The 12,768-nt window shown below is 42.6% G+C and overlaps 1 protein-coding gene and 1 long non-coding RNA gene across 3 annotated transcripts; one reads left to right on the forward strand and one right to left on the reverse strand.

The window, feature by feature from the left end:
* Positions 1-3,725: 3,725 nt before the first annotated feature.
* LOC140581913 (uncharacterized) lies at positions 3,726-5,492 on the reverse strand. The gene is made up of 3 exons (XR_011984956.1): positions 5,301-5,492; positions 4,823-4,900; positions 3,726-4,519 (listed from the first exon to the last, which is right to left on the reverse strand). It is a non-coding gene; the product is annotated as an uncharacterized lncRNA (long non-coding RNA).
* On the forward strand, positions 4,540-8,288 carry LOC140581912 (serine/threonine-protein kinase PLK3-like). 2 transcript variants are annotated; one of them, XM_072705758.1, is made up of 10 exons: positions 4,540-4,636; positions 5,706-5,825; positions 5,967-6,065; positions 6,159-6,275; positions 6,366-6,495; positions 6,660-6,747; positions 6,846-6,941; positions 7,076-7,271; positions 7,373-7,496; positions 7,584-8,288. In XM_072705758.1, the coding sequence occupies exons 1-10, from the start codon at positions 4,625-4,627 to the stop codon at positions 7,718-7,720; spliced, it is 1,119 nt and encodes a 372-aa protein (XP_072561859.1). In that variant the 5' UTR covers positions 4,540-4,624; the 3' UTR covers positions 7,721-8,288. The 2 variants fall into 2 exon arrangements, with proteins under 2 accessions (XP_072561859.1, XP_072561860.1); XM_072705759.1 differs by lacking the exon at positions 4,540-4,636 and adding an exon at positions 4,808-4,910.
* The last annotated feature ends 4,480 nt before the right edge of the window (positions 8,289-12,768 follow it).

The following is a 12,768-nucleotide window of genomic DNA, read 5'->3' on the forward strand; positions in this document are numbered from 1 at the left end:
ACTTCCTCCATCTAGCAGGCAGCGTACTAATCTCCGTCCACCTGGACCTACTGCATGAGCCTGGGCAGTCTGTAGCAGCACTGTATTCTGGTTCCTTGGTTTCACCTTCATTGAATGTGTAGCAAATGAAGAGATCACATCTTCTAATTTGTCACTGGTGAGTGGTGTAGACCTTTCATGGGTTCCACATACAGCACTGTGATGTCTCTTTCCGCACTGGTCACATGAGGTGTCCTTAAACCTACAGTTTCTTGCTATGTGCCTCGGTCCAAGACACACGAAACATCTTCCCATCCTTTTAAGTTTTTCTCTTCGATCAGCTACATTGTAGTTAGGACAAAGTTCTGGTTTGTGCTCTACACCATCACAAAATACACAATTTAGTGTCCTCTGGCTAGCAGTGTGCAAAGCAGCAGCTGATGACAGACTCCTTTTATGTTTTAACTCAGTAGTTGCATCAGTCCTTTTAAATGGTGTATGGAGGCTATGACTATCTTTCTCTATATTGCCTCTTAACAACTGCGTTGTTCTCTCCCTGCTCAGGATCTCATTTTGTAGAAATTTCATCACCTCTGAGACTTGCCATTCTTCACTCAAACATCTTTGTCTATTATACAGGAGAGCTATGTCCTCGGGTATTAGCTGCAGCAGGACTGGGCAGAGCAGACTGCCATAAGTCTCTGACACAACCCCTAGTGACTCCAAACTACGTATCTGTATCTCACATTCATCATAGAGCTGTCTTATAGCAGCAATGTCAGATGATTTCTTCACCGGTTTAAGATTCAGCAACTTTGTCATATGAGCATTCACTATAAGGTCTTTCCTTCCATATCTCTTTTGTAAAATCTCTAGTGCATGGTCGTAGTTGCTGTCTGATAACATTAGTCCAGTCACTGTTTTGGCTGCAGCGCCGGTAAGGTACGATTTTAAATACGTAAACTTTTCAGTTTTGCATAGCGTCTCATTTTTATGTATTGCCGTCTCAAATTGATTCCAAAAATCTCTCCATAAACTTAAATCGCCACTAAATCGTTGAATCGTCAATTTAGGTAACTTTACTGATTTCTGGCTTGGCAATCTCCCTGCCTCGCGCTCCCTTAGGCTACTCACGTTCTCTTGAACATTCCGGATCACTCTTTCTGCACGCGTCTTCATCGTAATAACTCGTTCCTTATATTCCTCCGCGTTCATGATTTCTCCTTCCAAATCTTCCGTGGCAGTTCTTTGTTCAATTTCTTTATCCAAATCCATCAGTGCTTCTTGTTTAACAGACAAGTTCGCTATTAACTCACTCAAACGTCCAACATCAGCATTTTCTTGGTTAACCTCCGTGTCGATACACTGCAGAAGTCTAGTTGTAGCCCCTCGTATTGCTCTTCGTTTCCTAATTAATCTACCCATTTGTTCATCCGTTTCCATTTCGACGTTTGTTGACTAACTTCCCGGGTTTCGGCACCAAATTTACTATTGTATTCTTCGTTTTCAAGTTAGCCAGCATAAAACCACGGACAACTCAAAAGGTCTCTCCTTTATTATTCTTCAAAAAAAACTCTTGCATGCTGGTATTTGCATGGTATCATGGGTAATGATGTTCAACCATATTGTATTATGTTATCATCAAATACAATTCAGTCTAATCAGAAATGAAATAATTATGCATATTAAATCAACAAACATAAATAATATATTATAATTAAACGAACAAACAACTTTAAATATATAGTTGCAACAGAGGCAAAAACTCGGGTTTGGGAAGAGTTTGGTGAGGCCATGGAAAATGACTTCCGGACGGCTTTGAGGCGATTCTGGTCCACCATCCGGCGGCTCCGGGCGGGAAAGCGGTGCAACATCAACACTGTTTATGGTGGGGATGGGGTGCTGCTGACCTCAACCCGGGACGTTTTGGGTCAGTGGAAGGAGTACTTTGAAGACCTCCTCAATCCCACCGACACGTCTTCCAATGTGGAAGCAGAGTATGGGGACTTGGGTGTGGACTCCCCTATCTCTGGGGTGGAGGTCGCTGAGGTGGTTAAAAAGCTCCTCGGTGGCCAGGCCCCGGGGGTGGATGAGATCCGCCCAGAGTTCCTTAAGGCTCTGGATGCTGTGGGGCTGTCCTGGTTGACACGCATTTGCAGCATCGCATGGACATCGGGGGCAGTGCCTCTGGACTGGCAGACCGGGGTGGTGGTCCCCCTCTTTAAGAAGGGGGACCAGAGGGTGTGTTCTAACTATAGGTGGATCAAACTCCTCAGCCTCCCTGGTAAGGTCTATTCGGGGGTTCTGGAGAGGAGGGTCCGCTGGATTGTCGAACCTCGGATTCAGAAGGAGCAGTGTGGTTTTCGCCCCGGCCGTGGAACAGTGGACCAGCTCTATACTCTCCGCAGGGTTCTGGAGGGTTCATGGGAGTTTGCCCAACCAGTCTACATGTGTTTTGCGGACTTGGAGAAGGCATTCGACCGTGTCCCTCGGGGAGTCCTGTGGGGCGTGCTCCGGGAGTATGGGGTGCTGGGCTTCCTTTTAAGGGCTGTTCGGTCCCCGTATGACCGGTGCCAGAGTCTGGTCCGCATGGGCGGCAATAAGTCGGACTTGTTTCCGGTGAGGGTTGGACTCCGTCAGGGCTGCCCTTTGTCACCGATTGTGTTCATAGTTTTTATGGATAGAATTTCTAGGTGCAGCCAGGGCGTTGAGGGTGTCCGGTTTGGTGACCTCAGGATTAGGTCTCTGCTTTTTGCAGATGATGTGGTCCTGTTGGCCTCATCGGACCATGACCTTCAGCTCTCGCTGGGACAGTTCGCAGCCGAGTGTGATATATCCATCCATCCATCCATCCATTTTCCATACTTGCTTGTCCTATTCAAGGTTGCTTAGGTCCAGGTCTCATGCAAAAACCTGTGGTAGCAAGGCAGGGAATAACCCATTGCAGTCTTGGTTTGTCTCCTTTGTGAAATACCAAACCTTGCTTGCCAGACCTTGCCACTTTTTTTCAACATTTTAAAAGAAGAACACAGAGAGACATTTTCATTGCTAATTGCCACACCGCAATGAGATGTGGCTGTTTTATTATGTAAAAATTATGTATTATGTATGTTCAGTCTGGACAAGCGTATGTCACATCACAGTGCACCACCAGACTCCCTGCACTCTCTCTTTCAGCAGTGGAATAGAGGGGGTCTCTGGGCTCTTCTGTCTCCATCTTCATCAGCGCTGGATCTCTTGCCAGCAGCCCAGCGACTAGTGCTGCCATCAGCAGCCAGAAAGATGTTCATCAATTAAGGGAAAAAAGGCAGACACAATGTAACGGATAGATGCTAAGTCAGCATTATGTAATGCAAAATAGAATAGGTCAGTGGTTTTAATGAACACAATCACTATATTTAAAAAAAAAAATTACACTCTTATGCTGTGATATATTCATGTATGTTTTTGAGTATTGAGGCATATTGTAAACACTTAGTGAGTAACACTGTTGCCTCGCACCTCCTGGACTATTGCCTTCACTCCGTGTCCATGTGTGTCCTACATGCTAACACATGCAGTCAGGCTAATTAATGTCTCTGAATTTCCCATTGTGTATGACTATGTGTGCATCCAGAATCATTGGAGGCCCATGTGGTTTCACTGCCTAGCGCCCCTGGAACCCGCTGCTCATGATGTCAGACAAGCACAAACAACAGGGGTAAAGAAGACTTCTTGTTGTTTAATGTTGTGGTTTTTCCTTCCCCGCCAAATCAGAAGTCAGAAGCCACTCGTGTAGATCCAAGTTCAGTCTTTATTACAACAATGAGGTTGCAACCAAGGCCGGACACTTACAAGTGTGTCCATACTGTTTTACACCAATTTTTATACATTTTCCTATCATACCAAACCTTGGCAGCTTCAGCCTGTTGCACATTGTCTAAGTAGAGGGTTGATGATATATTTGTCCTTCAACATAGTGATAAGATATAACACTAATAAAGCTAGATATTCATACATTCAGGGCTAACATAAAGAAGCTAACAGAAACAGAATTACACGATAAAGTACATTTAGTTTTTAGCAGTCTATTATTATATTTCTTATTAAATAGATTTATACAATCACTCGTATGTCAGCTCTTTCCTATAACTCATGTGTTTTTGTTTTTTTATATATATATTTTATTCAGAATAATTTACATACAACGTCAGAAAATATTATATAACAATGAACAATACCAGAGATAAAATATTGTCTACATATATAGTCTACATACATAACAATGCATAGCAATTCATTAGAAAATATGATACCACATGTACATCCAGCAACATAAATAAATATCTCGTGTTTTCCAAGCATTCAAGCCGAACGCTAACGTTGCCCCTCAGTATCTCTGCCACTCAGCGGGTGTGAGCGCAGTGACTTCCGTCTGCTGTGACGTTAAGGGCATAAGCTTTGCAGTATGAGGAGCGTAAGAATATCAGATAAGAAGATGATGATTATGCTGGAAGTATTTTACGGTTTTCTCAACTAGTAGGACGCTAATTTGCAATCTCTGTAAAAGGAAGAAAAAAAGTTTTGAGAGGCAGAAGTAGCGTTTAGTGGAAAATCCCACTGAACAAAGCGCAGACAATTGTGCCTGACAACGCGAGTACGTAATATGAGAAAAACAGTGAGTGATTTGGGAGTCGCTAGCTTGGGCATCTTGCAAGATATTCAAACTGACGCATAAAACAATTGGATGCACAGACAAAGTTTCTAGTAGTAGTAATTAAAGGTTTTGTTTTTCCATCTGTATTTGCTAGTTTAACAAACAATAATAGGCCTATATGAAGTATAAATATGTATATTATATTACTATATTATAGCAAAAAAACGATGTTCCCTCGGTGTAGCTCCCTCGTGGAACTGGTTAATTTCGCCTTTCCAAATCCAGCTTGAAAAAAGTGAGGAGGAAAATATGTAACAAATTAATAGCGTGCACAGCCTGCAGAATTACTAAAAAAAACTTGCAAAGAAACATTAAATACATCCTTGGCTGCATATGCCACAAAGGGAAATTGTCGGTCTACGTTATTGTAACTAATTAACTTTCATTTCCAGAGTTCAACAATGTCCGTGCTTGCGGCTTGCTTATCACAGGAATCGTATATATATATATATATATACAGTATATATATTTTTTTTTCTATTTTCCCCCTTTTTTGGTATTAATCGTATATTAAGTATATTACTCCAGCACAATAACAGTGCGATTCCTAAATTAAATAATAAATATACTTAACTAAATGCAACTTAAATTCCCCTTTATAAAATAATATCATGGCAACAGTTACATTGGCTAATTGCCGGCTTCCTCTCCGCTCGGTATATTAGCAGTACGGAGGCAGGGCTCCGCGCGCCATTTACAGCCGCTGCCCGTGGTGTTTGTTTCCCTCCCTTGGGTTTGGGTACCTGAAAAGGGTACAAAAAGCGTGTCAGATGGTTGATTTAATATTTTCATGAAAACTAGAGCACGATCGAGTTACGGAAATTGATTTATTTTTTTTTGATCGAACTATATAATGCAGATGGGTGTGTTTGCAGAAAAGTTTTATTTAATACCTGTGATTTTTTTGAAAAAAAAAACATGTTCATGTTTTCGTTCGAATTTCCGATGCAGTTGCGTAGTCATGGAACGTACCTTGTTCCGTTGCCTAGTTACTACAGACGCTCCCTCTGCGTTCTCTGTCTTTCTCTAGTCTTACTGCAACATGGCTTGTCCTGCATGGCTCGAAGCTCAGCGGAGAAATGAAGTGCCTGAGATCGTCTTTGATCCCAGAAATGAGCGGTTTTACCGCAAACTGGAACTGTTGGGAGAAGTATGAACTATAAAGATATTTTACACAATTAAGTTGCAATTTATTAGTCTTACTGTAGAGTAGATTCCGGAAAATGGACAATCAGCCACACAATTAGATATGGCAGAAATTCTTAAAATCTTAATACACTTGTGATTTTAGGGAGGTTTTGCGAAATGCTATAAGATGTTGGACATTTTCAGCGGAGAGATCTTTGCGGTCAAGGTAATTCCTATAAAGGACTCTGCTGGAATAAAAGAGGTATGTGGTCTGAATCCTGCTTGAAGTCAGCCCCCTTCACAGTTAAACTGCATTTCCCTTATGCTCATCGTGGTAACGCGTCTGACATTTCAGAGTCTCCGAGAAGTGGAGATTATGAAGAGGCTGCAACACCAGCAAGTCGTGAATTTTTCCCATCATATTGAAGATGAGAAATTCATGTACATCTTCATGGAGCTGTGCAGTAAGGGGGTGAGCCCAGTTGTTTCTGGCCTTTGCAGACAGTTTGTTAAGGTTAAGACTATATGTCGACTCACGCCGTCCTTCCTTTTCCCATTCCAGTCGATGCTAGACATCCTACAGGAAAGAGAGACTCTGAGCAAGCCTGAAGTGCGCTTTTACCTGAGGCAGCTCATCGAGGCTTTAAAATACATGCATGGTGAAGGCATTCTCCACAGGGACCTCAAATTAGGTATGTGTGCGTGTACACGTGATTTGTTTTATTCTTCACGTTAGTGTTGGTATTTTACATGGCATTTCCTGTGTGGTTTATATGATTGCTGCCTGCTGTTGTATTCTGCAATTGTTTAATGCCTGGTGTTATTAGGTGAAGTATTTGAGTCATTGGTCTTTCAGAGAACCTATTATTAACGGAGAACCTTCAACTGAAACTGGCCGACTTTGGACTGGCAACGAAGCTGGAGCCACTGAAAATGAGGCAGAAGTGGGTTGTTTTTCTTAGATTCTCTAGCAAATCTTTCAAATTGCTCATGCAGCAGGCTAAAGGACGTGTATACTGTTTTCATTTTGTGTGTGTTGTAGACGCTTTTGTGGCACTAAAGAGTATGCGGCTCCTGAGGTGTGGAAGATGGAGGGACACGGGCCAGAGGCAGATGTTTGGGCGCTGGGGTGTATCATGTATGTATACCTTCTCAATCGTCCTCACAGTCAGAATGCAGAGTCAAGAATGCATGGTATCTGAAATGCACCTATGCAGAATGTTGTTATATGCAATTGAAACTCAAATGCCTTTGCTCATTTTCTCAATACAGGTATACAATGCTAGTTGGTGCATACCCCTTTGATGGCACAGCTATGGAAATCATGCAGCGTGTCACAGAAGGACAATACACTCTACCCAAGACCCTCTCCTCATCAGCCCGGAAACTGATTTCTTGGATGCTTCAAAGGGATCCACAGGATCGGCCCACGTTAGACCAAATCCTGAGCCACAAGTTCTTCACTAAGGTTAGTGCACATGCAAACTGCTGGTCTGCTGAGTTCAATAATATTCATGCGTCCTGAGGAATTGGTTTGCTCAACCGAAACATCATAAACTACAACCCTAGGGCTTCACTCCTGAGGAACTTCCATCGAATAGCTACCACAGGGTGCCAAGATTTGGAGCTAAACGTGTGAAGAAGTTCTTTGTCAGGCTGTTCTGGCGCATGTTTGGAAAAAGGAGGCCCAAAGGTAAGCTCCTTCAACACAGACCTTGCTAGTCCAGTATCTCTCAGTTCATCAGGCTCAGATACCTGATTTTCCCATGTTTTCTTGCAGATATGCCCGGCAGCCAATGTAAAGTGAAAATCAGCAGAGAGAACAGCAGCCCTTTGGTCTGTAGCAGGGGTGTCCGAACCTGTTTTAGTGAGGGCCACATAAAGAAAAATATTCTGAGGGTTGGGCCAACATATTAGATGTTAGCTATATCAGCCCATCTCTTGCGTATTTAATTTAAATTCGGCAAATTTGGTCAATAAATTGTAATTATGTTTAATAATTTAATTTGTTTACGTCATACCCTGCTCGTCCGCTCCTCCCGTGTGCCATGCCCCCTCCAGGACTGGAGTTTGAGATCCCTGGTGTAGGAGCTATCTTGTTAAAAACAGCACCATCTAGTGTAAAATCTTAGAAGTACAACAGTCAATTTTCATGTGTGGGCCACATTCCATTATGCTTTTGCAATTTGAAGTGGGCCAATTAGAAATGGACAGTGGGCCGCAGTCGGCCCGCAGGCCGTAGTTTGGACACCCCTGGTCTATGGTGAAGCTTGTGGAACCAAATGCCAGCTCACATGTGGTTGCCAAGGTTGAAAACAGGCAGCTGAGCATCGCATCAGAAGCAAAGAAGTCAAGAATGTCTTTCCGGGCAAATCTTTCACATGGACACTTCTTGAGTCTATGCTGGGCAAGCAAATTTAAATGTTCATTTGTCCTGCCTGCCATATGTGTCTCAAATAAATCAGTGTGATTTTTTTTTACTGTGGTTATTGTCTATTGGCTTTTTATTTTTAACCCAGAGGGATTTTAATATTTATATTTGTCTATTTATTATTGTTTGTCTGTTTTGTGTGTGTGTGTGTGTGTGTACAGTAACGTGATTTATGAAATCACTTATTAAGCCAGTCGTAACTCATTCTTCAGTTACATATGTGTACTGTATATAACCTAACTATGTATGGTCCAATCTCCAGTAGAATTAACAGGAGTCCCATGTTCAGTAAAAGAACAGAAATACTGGAAAGCATCTGACTGGGGATCTCTTATTATATGCATTACCAGTGTTGTATGGTGTTCTTTCCACAAAATACTGGAAGCACCTCTTCCTTCTTGTTTTTGGAATTTATACTCTGCTTCAGGAAAAGGTTAAACTGGTTGACATTATTACTGCTGAGAAAGTACTGAAGAAATTTGTTATGGTGTTTGAAAGGTTGTACAGTAAGATGAACATCTCTTAATGTGCATTTGATGACAAGTGTGAGAAACTGGGGTCCTATTGAACTCGGTTCATATTTTAGCACATATTTTAGCACAATTGAATGCACTGTTGCTAGATGTAATTTCTAATGATCCTACCTTGAACAGAGTAGCGCCTAAAATTTGAATGCTTCAACAGTAAAAGCGAATTGAGGAATTAACAGCAGAATTGTTAATACAACTGTTCTCTGTAATGGGTACCGTTGTTTATATGGTTTACGTGAGATGTTGTTTGCAGACATTTATAAGGTGTATGTTATGCAATGTCATGTGCTCCCATGTCCTGGGGGAGGCGGGGGACATTGAGTCCGAATGGGCCATGTTCCGCGCCTCCATTGTGGAGGCGGCTGACCGGAGCTGTGGTGCGGCAATCCGCGAATCCGCTGGTGGACACCAGTGGTGAGAGATGCCGTCAAGCTGAAGAAGGAGTCCTATCGGGCCTTTTTAGCCTGTGGGACTCCAGAGGCAGCTGACAGGTACCGGCAGGCCAAGCGGGATGCAGCTTCGGCGGTCGCTGAGGCTATTGTATTCTTCGTTTTCAAGTTAGCCAGCATAAAACCACGGACAACTCAAAAGGTCTCTCCTTTATTATTCTTCAAAAAAAACTCTTGCATGCTGGTATTTGCATGGTATCATGGGTAATGATGTTCAACCATATTGTATTATGTTATCATCAAATACAATTCAGTCTAATCAGAAACGAAATCATTATGCATATTAAATCAACAAACATAAATAATATATTATAATTAAACGAACAAACAACTTTAAATATATAGTTGCAACAGACTCCCCCCCGATGAACCCTTAGTTCATCATTTAAATCTCCAAATTATATAACAATTGAACTGGTCTTCTCAGTAAGGTTCCAGACGATGTGCGGACTGCACAGGACCGAACTTTCCCATCACGACCAGGAAACAGGTCCTCCACTCTTCCTAGCTTCCAAGTCTGTCTTGGCACGTTGTCATTCCCAAGGAGGACAATATCTCCCACCTTTAACAAAGTAGGTTGCAATGTGTTGGAACAATGGGCTGACTTTAGGCTCAACAGGTAATCCTTTCGCCAGCTGTTCCAGAAAATTGTAAGGAGCCGTTGCCGGTACCGCCATCTCTTTGTAATCTTTTCTCTGTTCAGATTGGCATTCTCAGAGTCAGCCGTAAACTGCTTTGGTGGTAAAGAGGTAAGTCTTTTTCCCACAAGAAAATGGGCTGGCGTCAGTGGCTGTGGTTCATCCAGGTCATTGCTGACAAATGTAAGTGGTCTGGAGTTTAGGATGGCTTCTACCTCTGTCAGAATGGTGGTAAGCTCTTCAAAGTTCAGGGAAGCACGTCCTAGAACCTTTCTCAGGCAGCTTTTCACTGATCTAACTAGCCTTTCCCAGAAACCACCCCACCAGGCAGCTCTTTCAGCGATGAATCGCCAATGTATACCCCTTTTTGAGAAATGTTCTAAAAGTTGCTGCTCTTTAATTCCTTGCCATAGCTCTTTCAGATCTCTGTCAGCTCGTTTGAAGGTTTTTGCATTATCTGAATAAATGACCTTGCATAGTCCCCTTCTAGCGACAAATCTTTTCAGAGCTAACAGGAAATGTTCTGTTGTTTGACTGGAGACGAGCTCTAAATGTACTGCTCTGGTCACTGCACAAGTGAATAATGCAACATAGGCCTTGTCAAGGGTGCTGCCGCTCTTGACAAACAGTGGCCCAGCAAAATCCAAACCAGTGATTTCAAATGGAGGAGATTCTGTAATTCTGTCACGAGGCAATGGAGCAGTAACCTGTTGTACAGGCTTCGCCTTGAATCTTCTGCAGACATTACACCGCGATAGAACACTTTTCACCATCTGTCTCCCTCGCAATATCCAGTGTCTTTCTCTTAATTGAACCAGAGTGTCTCGCACACCTGCATGCATCAGGTGTTCATGGTTGTGCTGAACTAACAGTTCACAATATTTGCCTTTCGCAGGCAAGATCCATGGGTGCTGTTGCCTGAAGCTGAAGTCGGATTGCTGCAACCTGCCTCCAACACACAACAATCCATCCTCATCCAAGAACGGCCTTAACTCTCTAATCTTTGAATCTTTGTTTAAAGCCGTCCCAGTTTCCAAAAGTGACACTTCATTTGCAAAGCCTTGTCGTTGCGTCAACTTCATCCAGAACTTTTCTGCCTCAAACAATTCTTCTGCGGTCAGTTCTCCTTTCCTTTTTGTGGTCAAGCGTGTGTTGTCGGCAAATCTTCTTATCCAGGCTGTTATTCGCAATACTGTCACCAGCTTACTGTGTTTTTGTAGGTCTAATACTGGATTCGTTGCTTCATGCTCTTCACTGCTTAGCTGTACTGTTACATATTCACTTACTTCCAGCTCTTCTCTGACCATGTCATTTTCCACTGAATAGTCATCAGACTCTTTCTCAGGTTCAGATAAGACCAGAAACTCAGGCCCTCTCCACCACAGGTGACTCCGACTCAGGTTCACCACAGTCTGGCCACGGGTGGGGAGATCAGCTGGGTTCTCTTTACCCTTACAGTGAGACCATGATGCAGGGTCCGTCAGGGATTGAATTTCTGTCACTCGGTTGGCAACAAACTGTTTCCACTTATGTGCTGAGCTGTGAATCCAGTGTAGTACGATCATTGAGTCTGTCCACATGTAAAGTTGATAGGTTTCCATTTTAAGCAGATTTATCAAGTTTCTTCCCAGCCGGGCTCCTATCAGTGCTCCCATTAGCTCCAAACGCGGCAATGACAGCTTCTTCAAAGGAGCAACTCTGGATTTGGATGCAACCAGTCTAGCAGCCAGCTTTCTGTCTTTCTGCTCCAACTGTAAGTAGGCGACAGCACTGTACGCCTTTTCACTGGCGTCACAGAACACATGGAGTCTAGATGCACTGCCACTCTGCTCCATTTCATTAAAAAATTCATTATTGGAGTCCAACTGTCTTCAAAATCGATCAATTGATTTTTCTTACAGGCAGACATCCTCTCCATGGAAACATAATCCCAGAGTAGATTTTTGAACAGATTTATGTTTAAATTCTCTTTTGACGTCCAGTTCAGAAGGATTGTTTTCTTAGCAATGGTTAGTACTGTGAGAAGCATGCAAGATTTATTCATGTCCATATTAGTGTCAGTGAGGTCCCCAAGCAGGCAGAGTGAGGGGGAGGGTGGGATGGGATGCCCTAGGTGTGTCGATAAGTCTTCACAAATCCTTTGCCAGAATTCGTTGACCGGTGTGCAATACCAGAAAGCATGCAGGTAATTATCTGGTGCATCCGTCTTACAAGTTAGGCATATGTCAGTATCTCTGATACCCATCTGGAACATCCTCTGCCCTGTGTAGTGTGTTCTGTGTAAAATTTTGTATTGTAAAAGCTGCAGGTTGGAGTTCCGATTCATTCGAAAGGTATTCAAGCAAATTTGCCTCCAGAAGTTAGTGTCTTGATTGATAAGTAAATCCCTTTCCCATTTGTGGGTAGGGAGTGAGAGCGTTGTATCAGATTCTGCTAGATGCACGTAAATCCTAGACAGTAGTTTTTTAGTTGGAGTTATTAAGAAGTTTGCTATTTTAGGTGAAAGCTCCAGATCTAATTGCTTACGGCACCATCTATTGTGTATTATTGATTTAAGTTGAAGATATTCTAAGTATTTGTTTTTCTCAATGTTATAAGTTTCTGTAATTTTGTCAAATGATATCATGCAATTGTCTTGGATTATATGTTCGAGGCGCTTGATTCCTTTATTATGCCATGCCAGGAAGTTTATCACTTTTTTATTTAACAGGATGTCAGGGTTGTTCCAGATGGGTGTCAGTTTGCATGGGACCACTGAAGTTTGGTTTATTCTAAGAAATTCCCACCAGGCTGTCAGCGATGTGCTGATGTTGATGCTCTTAAAACAGCAATGTCGTTTAAGTATATGACTGATAAATGGCAGGTCCTCGACTCGAATATCATTACAGAAAGTTTGCTCAATATCCAACCAGTTAAG

This window comes from Paramormyrops kingsleyae, chromosome 23 (genome assembly GCF_048594095.1).
Source record: "Paramormyrops kingsleyae isolate MSU_618 chromosome 23, PKINGS_0.4, whole genome shotgun sequence".
NCBI classification, from domain to species: Eukaryota; Metazoa; Chordata; class Actinopteri; order Osteoglossiformes; family Mormyridae; genus Paramormyrops; species Paramormyrops kingsleyae.